General features: G+C 39.9%; 1 protein-coding gene across 4 annotated transcripts in view; it reads right to left on the bottom strand.

Annotated features, from left to right (window-relative positions):
- LOC122976522 (cilia- and flagella-associated protein 47-like) overlaps window positions 1–15465 on the bottom strand; it is an 85803-nt gene that overhangs the window by 4646 nt on the left and 65692 nt on the right. For 3 of the 4 annotated variants that reach the window (XM_044345042.1, XM_044345043.1, XM_044345041.1), the window contains exons 63-66: window positions 6798–6982; window positions 5613–5772; window positions 1530–1691; window positions 382–550 (exon numbers count right to left, since the gene is read on the bottom strand). In XM_044345042.1, coding sequence (XP_044200977.1) covers window positions 382–550; window positions 1530–1691; window positions 5613–5772; window positions 6798–6982 — 676 coding nt within the window. The remainder of the gene's footprint in view (window positions 1–381; window positions 551–1529; window positions 1692–5612; window positions 5773–6797; window positions 6983–15465) is intronic. The other variant, XM_044345044.1, reaches the window with a different exon arrangement.

Below are 15465 nucleotides of genomic sequence, written 5' to 3' on the forward strand. Positions count from 1 at the left end.
GTTTTAACTCTGAGCAGTATCCTGGCTCCTTGCATGATGTGGCTGGAGCTCATGCTCTCACTTATGGTTAATTTGGCAGTTAATCAAACATATTCCTGATGTTGAATTTTATTCTAAAAAATGTGTTGTCTGTTTAACGTTTAACGGGAGTGAAAAAACTGTGTTTTTATATAGTAAAACTGAAATTGTAATTAATGGCACTACTCGAAACTGGGAAAGGAATAATACTGTAACATTACTGGTATCATGTTATGACCAGTGATGCAGTCATAAAAATGGTTTAAAAAAAAAAACAAAAAGGGAAGAAAAGAGATCTCTAGTAGAAACCACACATCCACCCAAAAAGCTGTGAGATTATCAAAGAATAAATAATTGAAGTACCTGAATGGTTAGTCTTGCTCTGTGTCTCTTGCTGTTAATGTTGGGTGTGAAGGACACAGTGATGAGGGCTCCACTGGAACCAGCAGGAGGTAACATCCCTGAGGCTGGAGTCACTGTGAACTCACTGCTGCTGCCTTTTTGGAACACTGCTGTGAACAGCTCTGGTCTCCTGGAACCCAGACTTAAATTTAACTCTTGCCAAAGGCTGACCTTACCTTGCCAAAATCACACACTGTGAGTAGATGAGCAAATGATATGTAAATATTTGGTAATATTAGCCAGTTTCCACCACATCAACTTTTCCAGGGGCCCAGGAACTCTGGTATCTAATGGGATGTTTCCACTGTAGGAATTTTTCCAGGGGAACAAGCACCCTTTGAAGTACAGAGGAACTTTACCTGTATTTTGATCAGTGGGACTAGCATCTAAAATTCCTCTAAAATAGATCTTGGCATCTTTCCATTGATTCAGGAACTACTGGGGCAGTGTTTGCAGGGCTGAACCTTGCTGTCTTTACTGTGTTGTTTCCTTGTGTGAGAAAATTGCATTTCAAATGTGTTATTTTAATACATCATCTGCCTTGTTTGCTTAATCTTTATGGTTCTTTAGATGCAATGGAAATGCAAACAGGAATGTGCAAAAGGGACTTTTACAGGCTATTGGGCTGAACATCAACGATTAATTACATTTCTAGCAACGTTTATTTGACATTATGAGCAAAGTTATGATGTCAGCTTCCTGACTTGTCAGAAAAGAGAGATAAAGTGTTTATGTGTGTGAACAAGCTGAGAGCACAAGCAAACAAGAGCGCAGGAGTTGAAGAGGAGGTTGAGAGAGCAGAGATTAGAGAACAAAGTGAGTGAACAAGACAAACAAAACTTACTTTGTTGTTTGTTTCATTAATTTATGTAATCTTTGTGGTTTTTCAAATGTATTGGAAACACAAACAGGAATGCACAAAGGGGACTTTTAATTCCTAGTTCAGGTCCTTTGGTCCCTGGAACTTTTTCAAAAAGGGCTATATGGCTACACTTCATGATGGAGGTTAGTACATTGCATTTTGCATGTAATTGTTTGGAAACATGGATGGAATGAAAGTGAATGAAACAAAGCAAAAACCAGAGGCAAGTATTCACACACAAACACACCTTGTGGTGCTGGTCAGACGGAAGCCCACAGCTGAAGTCTTGCCCAACTCAGTAGCTTCAGTGATGATGATGTCATCAACCTGAGGCTCCATAGCAATGAGAGTGATAGGAAACTCCCATATCTGGCCGGACACATATTGCACCACAAGGACCGTTGAGCACCTGAACACACACACACACACACACTATATATTTAATTGCTTCACAGGCTGCATCCACAGTTTACATGTGACACCTTCAGTTGACCTGTTTTAGCACTACACAAGCGTTTTAAGTTACTGGTCTTGAGACATTCTTCACTCTGAAACACAAATAAGCAACTAGTACTGATTGGCACAGTAGGAATGGAGTGAAACTATTTAAAACCATTAACAATCCAACAGGATTCTATATTGTAGTTATTGTTAAAACATTATTCATAACTTGAGCTACAAAAAGGCACTGCTCACATTCTAGAGAAATTGCACCTAAAGAAGCAGTCAAAATCAAAAATCAAAAATTAAAAACACTTCCATTTATGTTGCAAACATTTTTCTGGCATTCTATTTTAAACCAGAAAATACAATACTTGTGTGTTTGTCTGTGTGGGTGTATTAGTTGTGGGTAATACCACTAGTCAAAAATGGATAAATTCTGCAGTCACTGGCAGTGAGAGTTACCAGCCACTTTGACAAGTATAAAACACCACTTAGAGCAGGACTACTGTACATGGGATGAACAGCTCAATGTATCCATTTTTGTAATTCAAGCGTTGAGTGCACCTGCTGCTTTTACTGATTAGTGTGTCAGGAACTAATCAGTGAAAAGAGCTGCAGTAGGCTTTAACTGGAAAAGCAACTTGTATACAGTTGGCCCTCCAAGAATACCTCTGATTTAAAGTCTGCTTCGCACCAGTGTCTTTACTTCAAATCATTCCTCCACTCTTAATTTATCTTGCAAAGTGTAATTTGAGCATTCCTACATTTCTCGAAAAACTGATGATTCACCAAACCGGTCTTTAATATTGCCACTTTCAGCTAGTGGATAGATACTTGGTCTCCTTCTCTTACTACCTACTGCAGAGAAATAACATGTAGATAATGGAAAAGCCTATTAGTGGCACCACACCCCCCGTCATTTCCTCATGGAGAAGTCATTAGCTCTCGGAGGTATTGATTCTACCAGGGCACGCCTCATTAATGGACTCCACAGATGAAGACGGGAGCTGATAAATGAACGCACTATTCACTCAGCAGGATGTCACATGCAATTTGCAGTATGGTTGACAGTGGGAAATAGGTAAATTGTAACTTTTAACAGTGTTACTGTAATAACAGAGATCATACGGTATATTTCCATTACATACAAATTAGACCGGATATTTTAGAACAGATGTATTCACAGTATTTATTTCAAGTAAGAAGGAGCTTTAATTAGCAACAATGACCAGAAGAATTTTAACTTCTAGAGATAATAGTTCATTAAGATGTGTAGAAAAGGCTCCAGACCAAATACCAGTTATATAAAAATGATCTGTACATGAGCAACAAGTCTTCATGGTGATAATCTATGGATCTGTGATGCCATACAAATCAAAACTGAATGAGATTAGATCAGATTACATTATTGAGTATTTCAGATGATTAGGTTAATGATTACAAATTGCATTCAGACATGGACTTTGTAACAATGCTGGCTTCATCTGTCTGTTTAAATTATGGCTTTTTATCATTCAGACATACAGTGGGTGTGCATTGTGTAAACACTAGTTTACATAACATTTGCGTTGAGTTAAAAGTTAATGATGTGAAAGAAACAATGTGTTTTCTGTTCTCACAGGCTACACCAGTGGTTTATTGACGTTGAAGCCTTAAAGGATGGGTTTTCATATTTTAATATTCATGAACCAAAACAGTTTTTGCTTGCTGTAATCATGCCTTCTGTCCATGCTGGCCATTAAGAAATTCCTTCTTAACATGCTTCTAATTTAAGGGATGGGGGATGAAATCCACAGTCCTCGTTCTGTGCAAAAATACTTTCCAAACTTTAGCTGAAGTTTATTTGAGGCTTCAGCAGTCTGAGTTATACAACTCAAGTGGATACAGTCAAAAGTTAGTCTTTTTAGTACAAAATGATCTCTTTATGTTACCATCCCTCTACTGCAGCTCATCAAGGAAACACAGCCCAAGGGGGGAAAAAAAAGACTGTTTGATTTGTCTAACTCAGACTGCTATGACTGCTATATTAACTTCAGCTGAAGTTTAGAATGCACAAATGAGTACTGTTTGTGTTTGACCCCCATCTCTTCCATTAAAATTAGTGTTAGGAAGTAATTATTAAAAATTGGTGTTCCAGTCTAGACAGGAGAAATTATTACAGAAGGCAAAAAAATGCTTGGGCATGTGAGTATTGTTTTAGGACAGACTTAAAACAATGCAAATCCATCCTTTGATTAATGACTAGAGCTAGACTGATAAATCAGCCAGGCTGATATTAGTTTATTGAAAATATATTGGTATTAGTATCAGCCAATAAATAAAAAGAAATGTAAAAAATATGTTTGAGGTCATTTAGAAACAAAAAACTCCATTACATACACTAGTTTGTGGCCAGAGAGCACTGATTAGTTTATTTTTCTACTGAAAAATGTCCCGCTCATGACATATCTTGGTCATGATATAAGAATTTGAGGGATCCTTATCAAAGATGTTTATGTCATATCACTCTTTTTTAAATTGCCCTCTCCCTCTTCTCACATAAATCCCTGCATTTTCTCATCAGTTTCACCATTTATTAGAGAATTCTGCTTTTGATTTTATGAAGTCTGACAGTGCACATGCATAGAATGATAGTACATTAGCTTGTGGCTCTCATTTAACTCCTATTTGCTCACATGTCATATGTAAAGCATTTTGATGGATATTCATGATTTCATCTCTCCATTTGGCATGTCCATTTTGGCTGGTCTGATTATTATTGTGGTTGTACAAATGTCATTCACTATGTTTCTTTCTTTATTAAACCACATGTGTCTTCTTGCATAAGAGATGACTGCAATCAAGTGATATGTTTATTACAGTGTTCTAACCCTTTCTGTCTGAAATGGGCTCATTAGTAAGTGACCCACAGCTGGACACTTAACCCTATAAAGTGTGGATAGAGTGTGTGAAAATTCAACTCTAAAAAGCTATAGTCAAAATAATATCAGATACTTATTCTCAATGAATATATAGGTTTTAACAAAGTGAATGTTTTGTCTATGGGGTTCTGACTTAACATGGCAAGTACTGTTAAAACCAGGCAACTAATGAGCTGGCATTCCCCTTTACCTCTGAGAGAGCACAGCAACCTTAAGCTACAAATATTAAGACTCAGCACATGTAGACAGTTAGTAATAAATGAATGCAGAGGCGACACCCTCCTGAGAGAGACTGAGAGAGTGGATGGGAGAAAGACAAGAGACAAATGAATGCAGTGTTTACTCAAACTGCTCAATGCAAGTGTGTTATCTGTACTTTACACAGCAGAAGGAGTCTGTGTTTCATACCTGTGTGTGTATGTCTGAGAATGTGCTGTCACTGCATGTGCTTGTTTTGTTTTTTTTGACTTATTATCAGCATCCTCTTGTTTTTTCCCCTCACAGAGGAGGTGCACATATTTGTTTCTCTGAGTTTTTTTTTTTTTTTAACTTTTGAGGCATTTGTGTGTCTGTATAATAATCGGCTCACACAGTGTGTGTGTGTGTTTAGTTCACTGTGGTAATGAGTGTTTGTGTATGTCTACAGCTCTCTAAGTGTTTCTTTGCCTTTTTATTGTGGTGTGTGTGCCGGTGTTGGTTTGTGTCTCTTAAAAATGTGTCTGTACAGTTTCTTCTTTTCTATGTGTTTAATGTTTTTTCTTGAGGACAATGTTCATCTGTTTATACTGCTAACACAACCAGTGGAGTGGTTTTTTAAGATACTGAATCACATATTTTTCATCTTACTGTCTGAATATGTTTGAGTATGTACTTCTTTTTCCTGTCTTGTCTATGCTTGGCATGTTTTTAAATAGGTATGTGTGTGTGTGTGTGTGTGTGTGTGTGTGTGTGTGTTATACTGTAACCTGCATGGCCTGAGGGGAGTGTAGACGAGATTAACGGTAAGTGTTATGATGCCAGTCTCAGGGTTCCTCCTCCCTGTCTCCACGGAGGCGGAAAAGCAGTCCTCTGCTTTAATGTCTGAACGCACTTTGCAAAGGAAGTCTTCCACTGTCACCTGGGAAACTGTCAGGAAGTAAGCAGATTGGGCAGGTGCATGAGGTAGAAAGGAACATTACAAGAACTAACACAGGTGTTGTACTTGAGTGGATAAGAACATCTACTTTGGGAAATTAAAATGTCTGCAATTTTTGTTTATTTTCATGCTTCATTGCTTTTATTGAAGCATACTTCTGCTCTACTTAAGATCTTTACTGAGGATTTTTGGTTAGTCATAGAAATAGTACACTCCAGTTTGTTGTTACAGACATTCTAGGTTTGAATAACTATTCAATCTTGATCAAAATTTGACGAAGGTCTACAGAAAGTAATGCAGTTTTAGATGATAGATGTGAAATCAGATTCAGAATCATTGTGTGTGGTCTCTGTTATAATTTGAGCAACTTTGTCTGTAAGTATTCTTTTTTCCACTTTGGAGCAACATTGCTTGAGTAAAAATGATTACGATGTCTGTCTACTAATAGAAACTTAGCAATAATGTGAAAGACAGACGGAATATTCAATGTCTGCATGCAAACGTGGAATCACACATTGTATCCTCCACCACCAAAAAATATTCTTTTCATAAAGTGATTTAGCTGCTTAACCTGTTGCACTAATAAGCAGCATTTTACAGTGTATTGCACTTTTACTAGCGCAGCATTACTGGCAATGCAGCTCTTACTGGCAGAGATAACTAACATGACCTAATGTAACCAGCTCTCGGAAGGAAAAAAGGAACTGATCAATATACTACATGCATTCACATTCCAACAATCCAATCCAACATTTCCATGAGTCTGTTGCATTACAGCAGAATGACATGAATACTGTGTGTCACATTTTTGTTGACTAAAACTAGAATACAATTAATTTACACTTTTGACAAAAGACTGTAATGAAATCAAAATCAGGTGCCAAAATGAACACTGCACAATGACTTCCTGCAATCATGACTCCTTCATTTAAAAAGGTCTAGAAAGTGTTTTCTGATATGGCAAGACCATTTGGCCTCAACAAAAACAGTAAAAAAATCACAAACTGGCACACACCTTCCTGTCCTTCCTGGCCTTGATTCCCTGGCACACATCCAGTGAGCAGTACATCGACCTTCTTTTCCAGCTGGCAGCCCACTTCACACTGAAACACGCCAAGTGGTGAATTTTCAACAGGCACTTCCATGGGAATCCCACGGAGGGGGTAAATCCAACAGATGGTTGACAGCTCCTGCGCTGACCTGAAATATTGGTGCAGTGCATTTTTTATACTTCAGAATTAGCAATTAGCAATAAGTACTGGTTATGAAAATATGCCAGGCACATAACTAATGTAGAATGTCTGTGCTAGGATTTCAAAATCCACTGCATGTCAGAAATCAAATTAAAGTGATTTTATTTTTGTACTTTCATACAGCTTAATATATTAGCTCTGAGATTTATTTAACTGAGGACAAAACTGATTGAGACCCAAACATTTGTGTCTATTAGTCAGAATCCAGTAAGTATACTTTAATAGTAGTATTTATATTGCTTTGTCTCAGTTTTCACAACATGCTTGTGAAGATTCAGACTCCAGATTTTGGCTAGAGAAACTCAGGAGGATCTTCAACAAGCACTGCATCCCTGTGATTTTCAAATCCAGCAACACACTGAGACAGAAGCTCGTCCACCCATAGGACCACACACCCAAACACAAACAGAGCATCAGAGCATAGCACACCTCCCCAGGTCACAACTCAGCAGTCTACCTACATCTGAAGGATAAGGGACACTACTTCGAGGACAGCAACGTGCACAGATTGGATAGAGAAGACAGATGGTTTGAAAGTGGAGTGAAGCAGGCCACTTATGACAAAGTTGCTCTTCGACCTAACATTTTTGGATAGCTTTGATGTGCAAAAATCTTAAAGGAGAACTCCACTGATTTTACACATCAATGTGTGCTTACAGGTGCAGGGGAGTACTACTGCACATGTGAAAAAAGTATGAAAAGTATGAGAATGAAAAAAATCTGGGGGTGTGGAGTTAGAAAGAAGTGAAGTTACCAGACCTCTGTAGCCCACTCCTCATCTCTGCTTGAGGCTAGCAGCTCCAGGCTATATTAGCTCATACCAGACTCAATTGTCGGTAGTTGAGTCGCATTGTAGGTAATGTAGGTGCCAGGCTTTGACAAAGAAGAAGGATGCATGGAATAAAATGACAATATCTCTGGTTCTGCTGCATCTATTTTGATCCTTTTTTAACTGTCAATCATGTGTCTGACAATATTATAGGACAGCAATGCTAAATTAGTGGAGTACTCTTTTAATGTACAGAGATTTATGCACATTGCTGTGCATTTTTAATGTATGACAGTGGTGATGAAGTAATCAGCAGTTATGTTGCAATGTTGCTCAACAGGGTAATGCATTACTTTGTGAGGCAGGTAGATTCACAAGATCAAGCGATCACAGGCTCACAGGAGAATCCATCATCAGGCTTCAAGTTATGTCCTTGTGGACCAAACCACTGGTGGTTCGGACAAATCAGCATCCTAGAACTACTGGCAGCTAAGGGCATGGTTTAGGTGTGAGGATAGTGAGAAGTGATAGCCCCTGATAGACGGTGATAGACAGATGGTTCATCTTATCACCTGCCAAGTATTTTTTGAAAGAGCCTGACCTTTTCCAAACAGTTTCTAAGGACGACTTCTCAGATGATTCTGTGAAACAAACCATCTGGCGCATTAGGTTAGGTAATGCATTCATTTGTTGAAATTTAGCAAGTCAGTTTTGATCTTTGCATTTAGAGGTATGTACATTGAAACTAGGCTGTGAAAACGGAGTCAAAGCAATTACAAAATACTGTGAAGATAATGGACTACTGTGTTTATGCCAACGTGGGTTTCCTGCATGGTTTCCAAAGTGTTAAAGTGAGTGTGAATGTGTTTCTCAGTTAGTTAGCCCTGTGAGAGACAACCTGTCTAGAATGTGCCCTGTGTAGTGGACAAACCCAGGAACACAAGAAGAAACTAAATTCTTTCAGAAACATCATGATGTTTTAGTCTAACAGTCTATATGTGTGTGTGCAGGAACACACTCACTAGACACACAGGAACACACCCACTAGACTATAAAAAGTTTCACAACTCTTTGTCAAGGCTTCTTCTCTTTTCTGTCGGCCTTGCCAGCTGTTATGGCCCGTTCATTGTGTTTTGGGTTGAGAGCTCCAGAAAGAAACTCAACTAAGAAGAAAGACTGCAAAGACACCTAAAGCTACAAGCCAGGTATCCATTTATCCATTTGAATATCTATTATTTTTGTAATCACCTATTTTTATCATGTAGTTAAATGTTTTTTGTACTATCGTACTATTGTTTTGTCCTATTTAGGTGCTCAAGCTTTGTTATTTCATAGTTAATTGGAGTTGCTTTGTCCCAGTCTGCAAAGACTTCTGTTTTCAAGACTTTTCCACGGACCATTTTGTTTGTCAGAGCTCCAGCATCAAACTGCAGCCTGCCACTGAATGCATCAAGACCGAAATACATACCCCAGTTTACTATGTGGCCTCAGCTATTCTGAGTCTATCCAGCACTGGATTCACTCTTCTGAAGAAGTGCTGAACCAGAGTGCTTCACTGAACCTACAGCAGTTCTCATCTGGCTGTCACCTCGGGAGCCTTGAGATCACTGAGTCTGCCGCAGCATGCTCGGCATTCTTCAGGAAGTTTGCTTCATCAGCCCTCCATCACTACGGAAACAGTTGTAAACTATTTTCCAAGTGTTCTGTCTGAGAGTTGATGCAAAGAGCTAGATTCTAAATTATTTTTTTCATCGGCTTTAGGTAGAGCGATTTGCCCCCTCTGAGCTTTGACTCATTTTTGATAACCCTCAATTTCATTCATTCATTCAGTCAGCAATAAATTGTTAAAATTTAATTTAATTTCCCCATTCATTCATTTGTTCTATTTGTATATATGTATATATGATCATTTGTTCCCTATTTATCCCTATCCCTTAGTAGTAGTACAATAAATATTGTGGTGTAGTTTCATTAAAAGTCATTGGTGTGCTTAAAGACAATATTAAGCTATGCAGATTGATTTTACAAGTTTATAAGCAATAAGGGCTAGTGGGATACAATTTGTATTGGTGTAGTTATAATCTTTATTTAATTATTATTTATTATTTAATCACACTGTACATATAGAGGCACAGTAGAAGAATCATAATCATACACTGGAGAAATTTGAGTGTGTTTGTATTACATGTCATGTTGCTTGGGTCTGCATTAAAGTCTTCAACTTTTAGAAAAAATATCCTCTGGAAGAGATCAAGAAATAAGGGTGTAAAATGACTAAGAATAACTAGAATAAAATAAGAGGCCAGAAGACAACTGGACAATAATGGTATAAAGTGATTCCCAATACTTATATATAAAAAATTGGACACAATCAGGAAGAATTATGTGGGCCGAGATATGCCCACAAACAGCTCAAAACATGGTCTGAAGAGTTTTTGCCAGCAACGAGTGACGAGGAAAAAAGTAACATAATAATTGGTCAAAAATTAGGGAGGCTGGATGATAAGGTGTGGCCTAAGCTGACCCAAGGACATAAAAACAATGCCCCAGAGAAAAACCTTTGGAGCGATTTGATACTTTGTAAAAAGTGCTACTCGTTCCCCTTTTTTGCCGGCATTAAAGAACACTTTGCTACTTGGACCTCTGACTCCCTTTTTATTAAGAGAGAGTTTCTTTTTGCTCTGATACATTTTTCTGCAACAATTCGACACAACAAATGGCGAGTCCCAGCCAGTAGGAAGTTGGATCCTTCGCCGGGGCGGCACTCTCACCTCCCTAAAGACCCACGGGCCACCAAATTCTTGAGGTAAGCAGAGCCTTTTTTATATCTGCCAATTAATAGTGGTGTCTGTGTGGGAGATGTGATCCGCCCAGGTAAATGATCTATTCCTCTGAACCTAACCTGTCTAAATTTAAGCAAATTATAAGAGGCCAAGTAGCTGGTGTAATATGTGTTAAGTGTTTTGTCTGTCTTTTGATGTTTGTGTTTGCTATGCCTCAGCAAAACCATGGTGCGGAAAAGAATGAATGTGATGAGATCACATTTAATGTATGTATAGTTGTTTGGATGTTAGCAACTGTGGTTTTTGCGGGAGGGTTGATTAGGTTGGCAATAAACCAGGGATAGCTAGAAAGATCAGAGCAGTATTTCCCTGACACCCGATGTGAAAAAAAAAAAGAAAAAAAAAGAAAAAAGGCGCCAAGTTGGGGGTTGCATCGCATTTCCATCCTGGACCATCCATTAAATTGGATCTGGCTGACTGGAGTGCGATGTGACTCACCGACGGGTGATAAATGACGGGTGATCAATAAAAAAAAAAAAAAAAAAAAAAAAAAAAAAATTTTTTTAAAAAAAAAAAAAAGGAAAATTTTTTTTTTTGAGCGTTGGGTTGTGCGGCATGGGGTCTTCATCCTGGAACATTCATTAAGTTGAATCTGGTAGATTGAAATTCCATGCCAAAAACAGCCCAACAGAGCAAAGGTTGAGGTTTTCTTAAATTAGACTGCCATACCTAATCAAAACAAACATAAGTGTGAGTTTTTGTAAGCGCTTAGAGTCAAAGGTCAAAGGTCACGCCTCTAGGATAAGGGCGTACCTTAAAGTTCACGATACCGCTCCCAAAGAGTGGGGGGTCTGCATGGGTGAACAAAATATATCTCGAGAAACAGAAATTAGCGTTTTAAGGGTAAAACGAGCTAATTTTTAAGCCTCAGGATAAAGGCTTATCTTAAAGTTCACGATACCGCTCCCAAAGAGTGGGGGGTCTGCATGGGTGAACAAAATATATCTCGAGAAACAGAAATTAGCGTTTTAAGGGTAAAACGAGCTAATTTTTAAGCCTCAGGATAAAGGCTTATCTTAAAGTTCACGATACCGCTCCCAAAGAGTGGGGGGTCTGCATGGGTGAACAAAATATATCTCGAGAAACAGAAATTAGCGTTTTAAGGGTAAAACGAGCTAATTTTAAGCCTCAGGATAAAGGCTTATCTTAAAGTTCACGATACCGCTCCCAAAGAGTGGGGGGTCTGCATGGGTGAACAGAATATATCTCGAGAAACAGAAATTAGCGTTTTAAGGGTAAAACGAGCTAATTTTCAAGCCTCAGGATAAAGGCTTATCTTTTACATCACCTAGAAGAGGTGATAATTCTGTTAAAGTTAGTATGAAGTAGTGTACAAAAATATAATATACATGTATGAAAGGATTATAAAAAAAAAAAAAGAGGCCCCTTTCTAGTGTATAAGGGAGAGGAAAAAAGGAGGGAGAAGTGAAGAGCTAGAAGTCCCAAAGACAACAGATAGTAAGCCTGGGCATTGTGCCAAGGCAGGCCTGTGCATAAATCTGGGCGCGAAGCCAGAGCAGGTGTAGATAAGGAGTGCAGAGCACACATACACACACACACACTCTTACACACATACACACACACACACACACACACGCTTACACACATACACATACACACACATACACACATACACACACACATACACACATACACACACACACATACGCTTACACACATACACACACACACATACGCTTACACACATACACACACATACACACACACACACTCTTGCACACATACACACACACACACGCTTACACACATACACACATACGCTTATACACCTACACGCACTCACACTCACGCACACACACACATATTCCCACATACACAAGTGCAGGAGAAAGTGGATGATTGTGTCAAACAGACACACACATATTCCCACATACACAAGTGCAGGAGAAAGTGGATGATCGTGTCAAACATATACACACATTCCCACATACACAGGTGCAGAGAAAGTGTATGAACATACACAAACTCAAGAATAACATTAAACAAATAGAATAGAGTGTAAAAATAGTGAATGGATCAACAAAGAGAAGAAAGTAATAGTGATAATGAAATACAGGCCCCCAGTCATTTTTTGAATAAGGGAAATGTGGAAACTAAAGGCATAAAAACACATTTTTGGCTGGAACACACATATTTTGACGAGGACGGCGTGGAACACTGGCAGACTGAACAAGAAATTAACCAGAAATTGTGGCAACTGACAAAGATCATAAATTTGAATCAAACAAAAGAAGAGTTCCCAGCAGTACCTTGGGAAGACGTGATACGCAGTTTATGGGTGCCATTCACCCTAGCTGCAATATTGGAAAATCTTTGCCTATACCCCAAAGGTGTAGCTATTCTTCCTTTGCGCCCTTTTTTAGGAATCCCTGAAAATTTAGCAATCGCAGGGAGACATAGAGGGGCAGTAGATCCGCGGCTGCAGATTTGGATTGTTCCCAGGAACGTAGAGTGGGAGACAGGTAAATTTGGGTATCTTGAAAAAACCCGAGCCGAAGACGGGAGTGAGTTCTTAAAGTACAACCCAGAGTTAGTACCAGGGTTAAAACAGGCTACTACAATAGGCAAAATATTAGTTTTAATACTAACTAGGGAAGACGGACAGCCTGAAATCACCAGAAAAGAAGGCAGTGCTAAACAAGGAGTGATGGGAGCTAAAATAACAAAACAAGAAGGGCTGCTAACCCCAGTAGAGTTAGTAATAAGACAGCATCCAGACCAGGTCAAACAAATAAGACATTGTATAAAGACGTGGCATAAGCGAACAACAGGCATCCTTCAGTGGCCTGAGAAGGGGACTTTCGATGTGGCCTGCTGTAAAGAAGTAGAAGCTAACATCAAACACTACAAGGCAAAAGACACCAGCAATAGCAGGGAAGGAAAGCGCGCCAGAGAACGTGAAGTGCTCAGATGGTTTAGAGACACTGCTAAGCAACATATATTGGACATAAAACAGATGCCCGCTTTAAAGAGCAAGAAAAAGAAGGCAGAGCAGCAAATTACCCCCTCAGCTCCGATGGAAACAAGCCAGCCACCTCCATATTCCCCCCAGCAAGAGGCTGTACGAGTAAAGCAGTGCCCACTGGTGGAAAGAGAAGCTAAAGCAGAGGGAGAAATCACCGGACGATTCACATTGAACTGGGACACTCAAGATCTTCCAGCACGCAATGAGTCATCAAGGGTATCAGCTGCCTCCCCTCTCTGTGAAGAAGAAAAAGGAGGTGTGCGATCCGATGACGCCTGGGAGACTTACAAGCAAGCTACACGCTCCTTGGAGGATGAATTAGATACAGATAAAGCCAGGACAGCATATCTCGATGCCTGTGAGGCTTATGGACAGAAGACACGCTCCCAGGTAGACAAATTAGACCCAAACGAAGCCAAAACAACATATAACGACAAGGAAATGACAGCCTGTGGATCAGAGAGACGACATGCCTCACCTGTGCAGAGCCAGAAAAAGGAGGGATGCAGCCAGAAGGGGTCACAGTATACAGAACGACGATACCGAACTGACGATATAATGACACCCCGCGCTCATTTCCTCCCAAGATGTGAGGGGACTCAGCTCCCACCACCAAAAGAAGCTCACACAGTAGAAGATGAAGTGGAGGGAAAAAGACGCCGAGCAATACTACATGAGGAGTTTATGAGAGCAAAAGAACGTCTAGAGGAGCGTCTGCTGAAAGAGCAGAGAGAACGAGAAATGCTAAGAAATTTGGAGAAAAGATGGCTGGTGTTGGAACATCTGGAGGAGATGGAACAACTGGAAGAGATGCAAAGACATTCAAGAGTATTACAAGGGGAATCAATAGAATTGGCAGAATGGACAACCAGGCCAGAAGCCTCTTTCAGCCCCCTAGATATGCAACTCCGAAATGGAAAAACTACAGGACCAAACGCTCAACAGACACCCCTTCGCCAGATGCCATTAGTGACCAAGGGCCGAAACCAGATTCCTCAATATACTCCGTGGTCCTTCTGTGACATGATTGGTCTAGCAGGAAGACTGCCAGACTTGAATGAGGGAGCTAATAAGTGGATCACAGCATTAGAAGAAAGCACAGCAGGAGTCACCTTGGCTTTGGGTGACATCAAAGCATTGCTCATGCACATGGCAGGAACTGCTGCTACAGAAGAAGTTTTTAAGGGAGCACACATGCCGGCGGTGCTGCTAGGAAATAGCCACGATCCATTAGGATTTAATGGATATCGGAGCCGAATATGGGCCCAGCTGAGGAAACAATACCCTGAAAAGATGGACCCATCTAAATTGGAGGGAGAAAGACTAAGGGATGAAGAGTGTCCTGCAAAATTCCTAAGGTCTTTTCAAAATAAATGGAGGGAGGAAACTGGTGGAGCATGGAACGAGAACAGCACAACTGAAAGCCTGTTCAAGGTTATGGCAAAGAAAGCCATGCCACAAGAAGTGCAAAAGCGCTTGGATAATGTAGTGGGGCTGATGAAAATGGACTGGCCTCTGTTTTCTGAACATCTTGTACATCATGTGGAAAATGTGAGAAAAGAAAAACAGAAAGAAGCGGAGGTAAATAAAAACCTGGCTAGTAAGCTCACCCAGCTCCAATTGAATGATCTACACTCCAAACAAAAAAAGGAAAAAACAAAAATATAGGCTCCAGTAGTGGCAGTGGAGCAACCTCTAGCTCCACAGTCTGCAACACCCCAGACACCCAAACAGCCCCAAGCACAGCCTGAAGTCACACCCGTGACGCCACCTATTCATGTGCATGTTAACCAGCCTCAGGTAAATCAAGGGCCCCCCTATAGAGGACAGCC

The sequence above is a fragment of the Thunnus albacares genome, chromosome 24 (genome assembly GCF_914725855.1).
Source record: "Thunnus albacares chromosome 24, fThuAlb1.1, whole genome shotgun sequence".
NCBI classification, from domain to species: Eukaryota; Metazoa; Chordata; class Actinopteri; order Scombriformes; family Scombridae; genus Thunnus; species Thunnus albacares.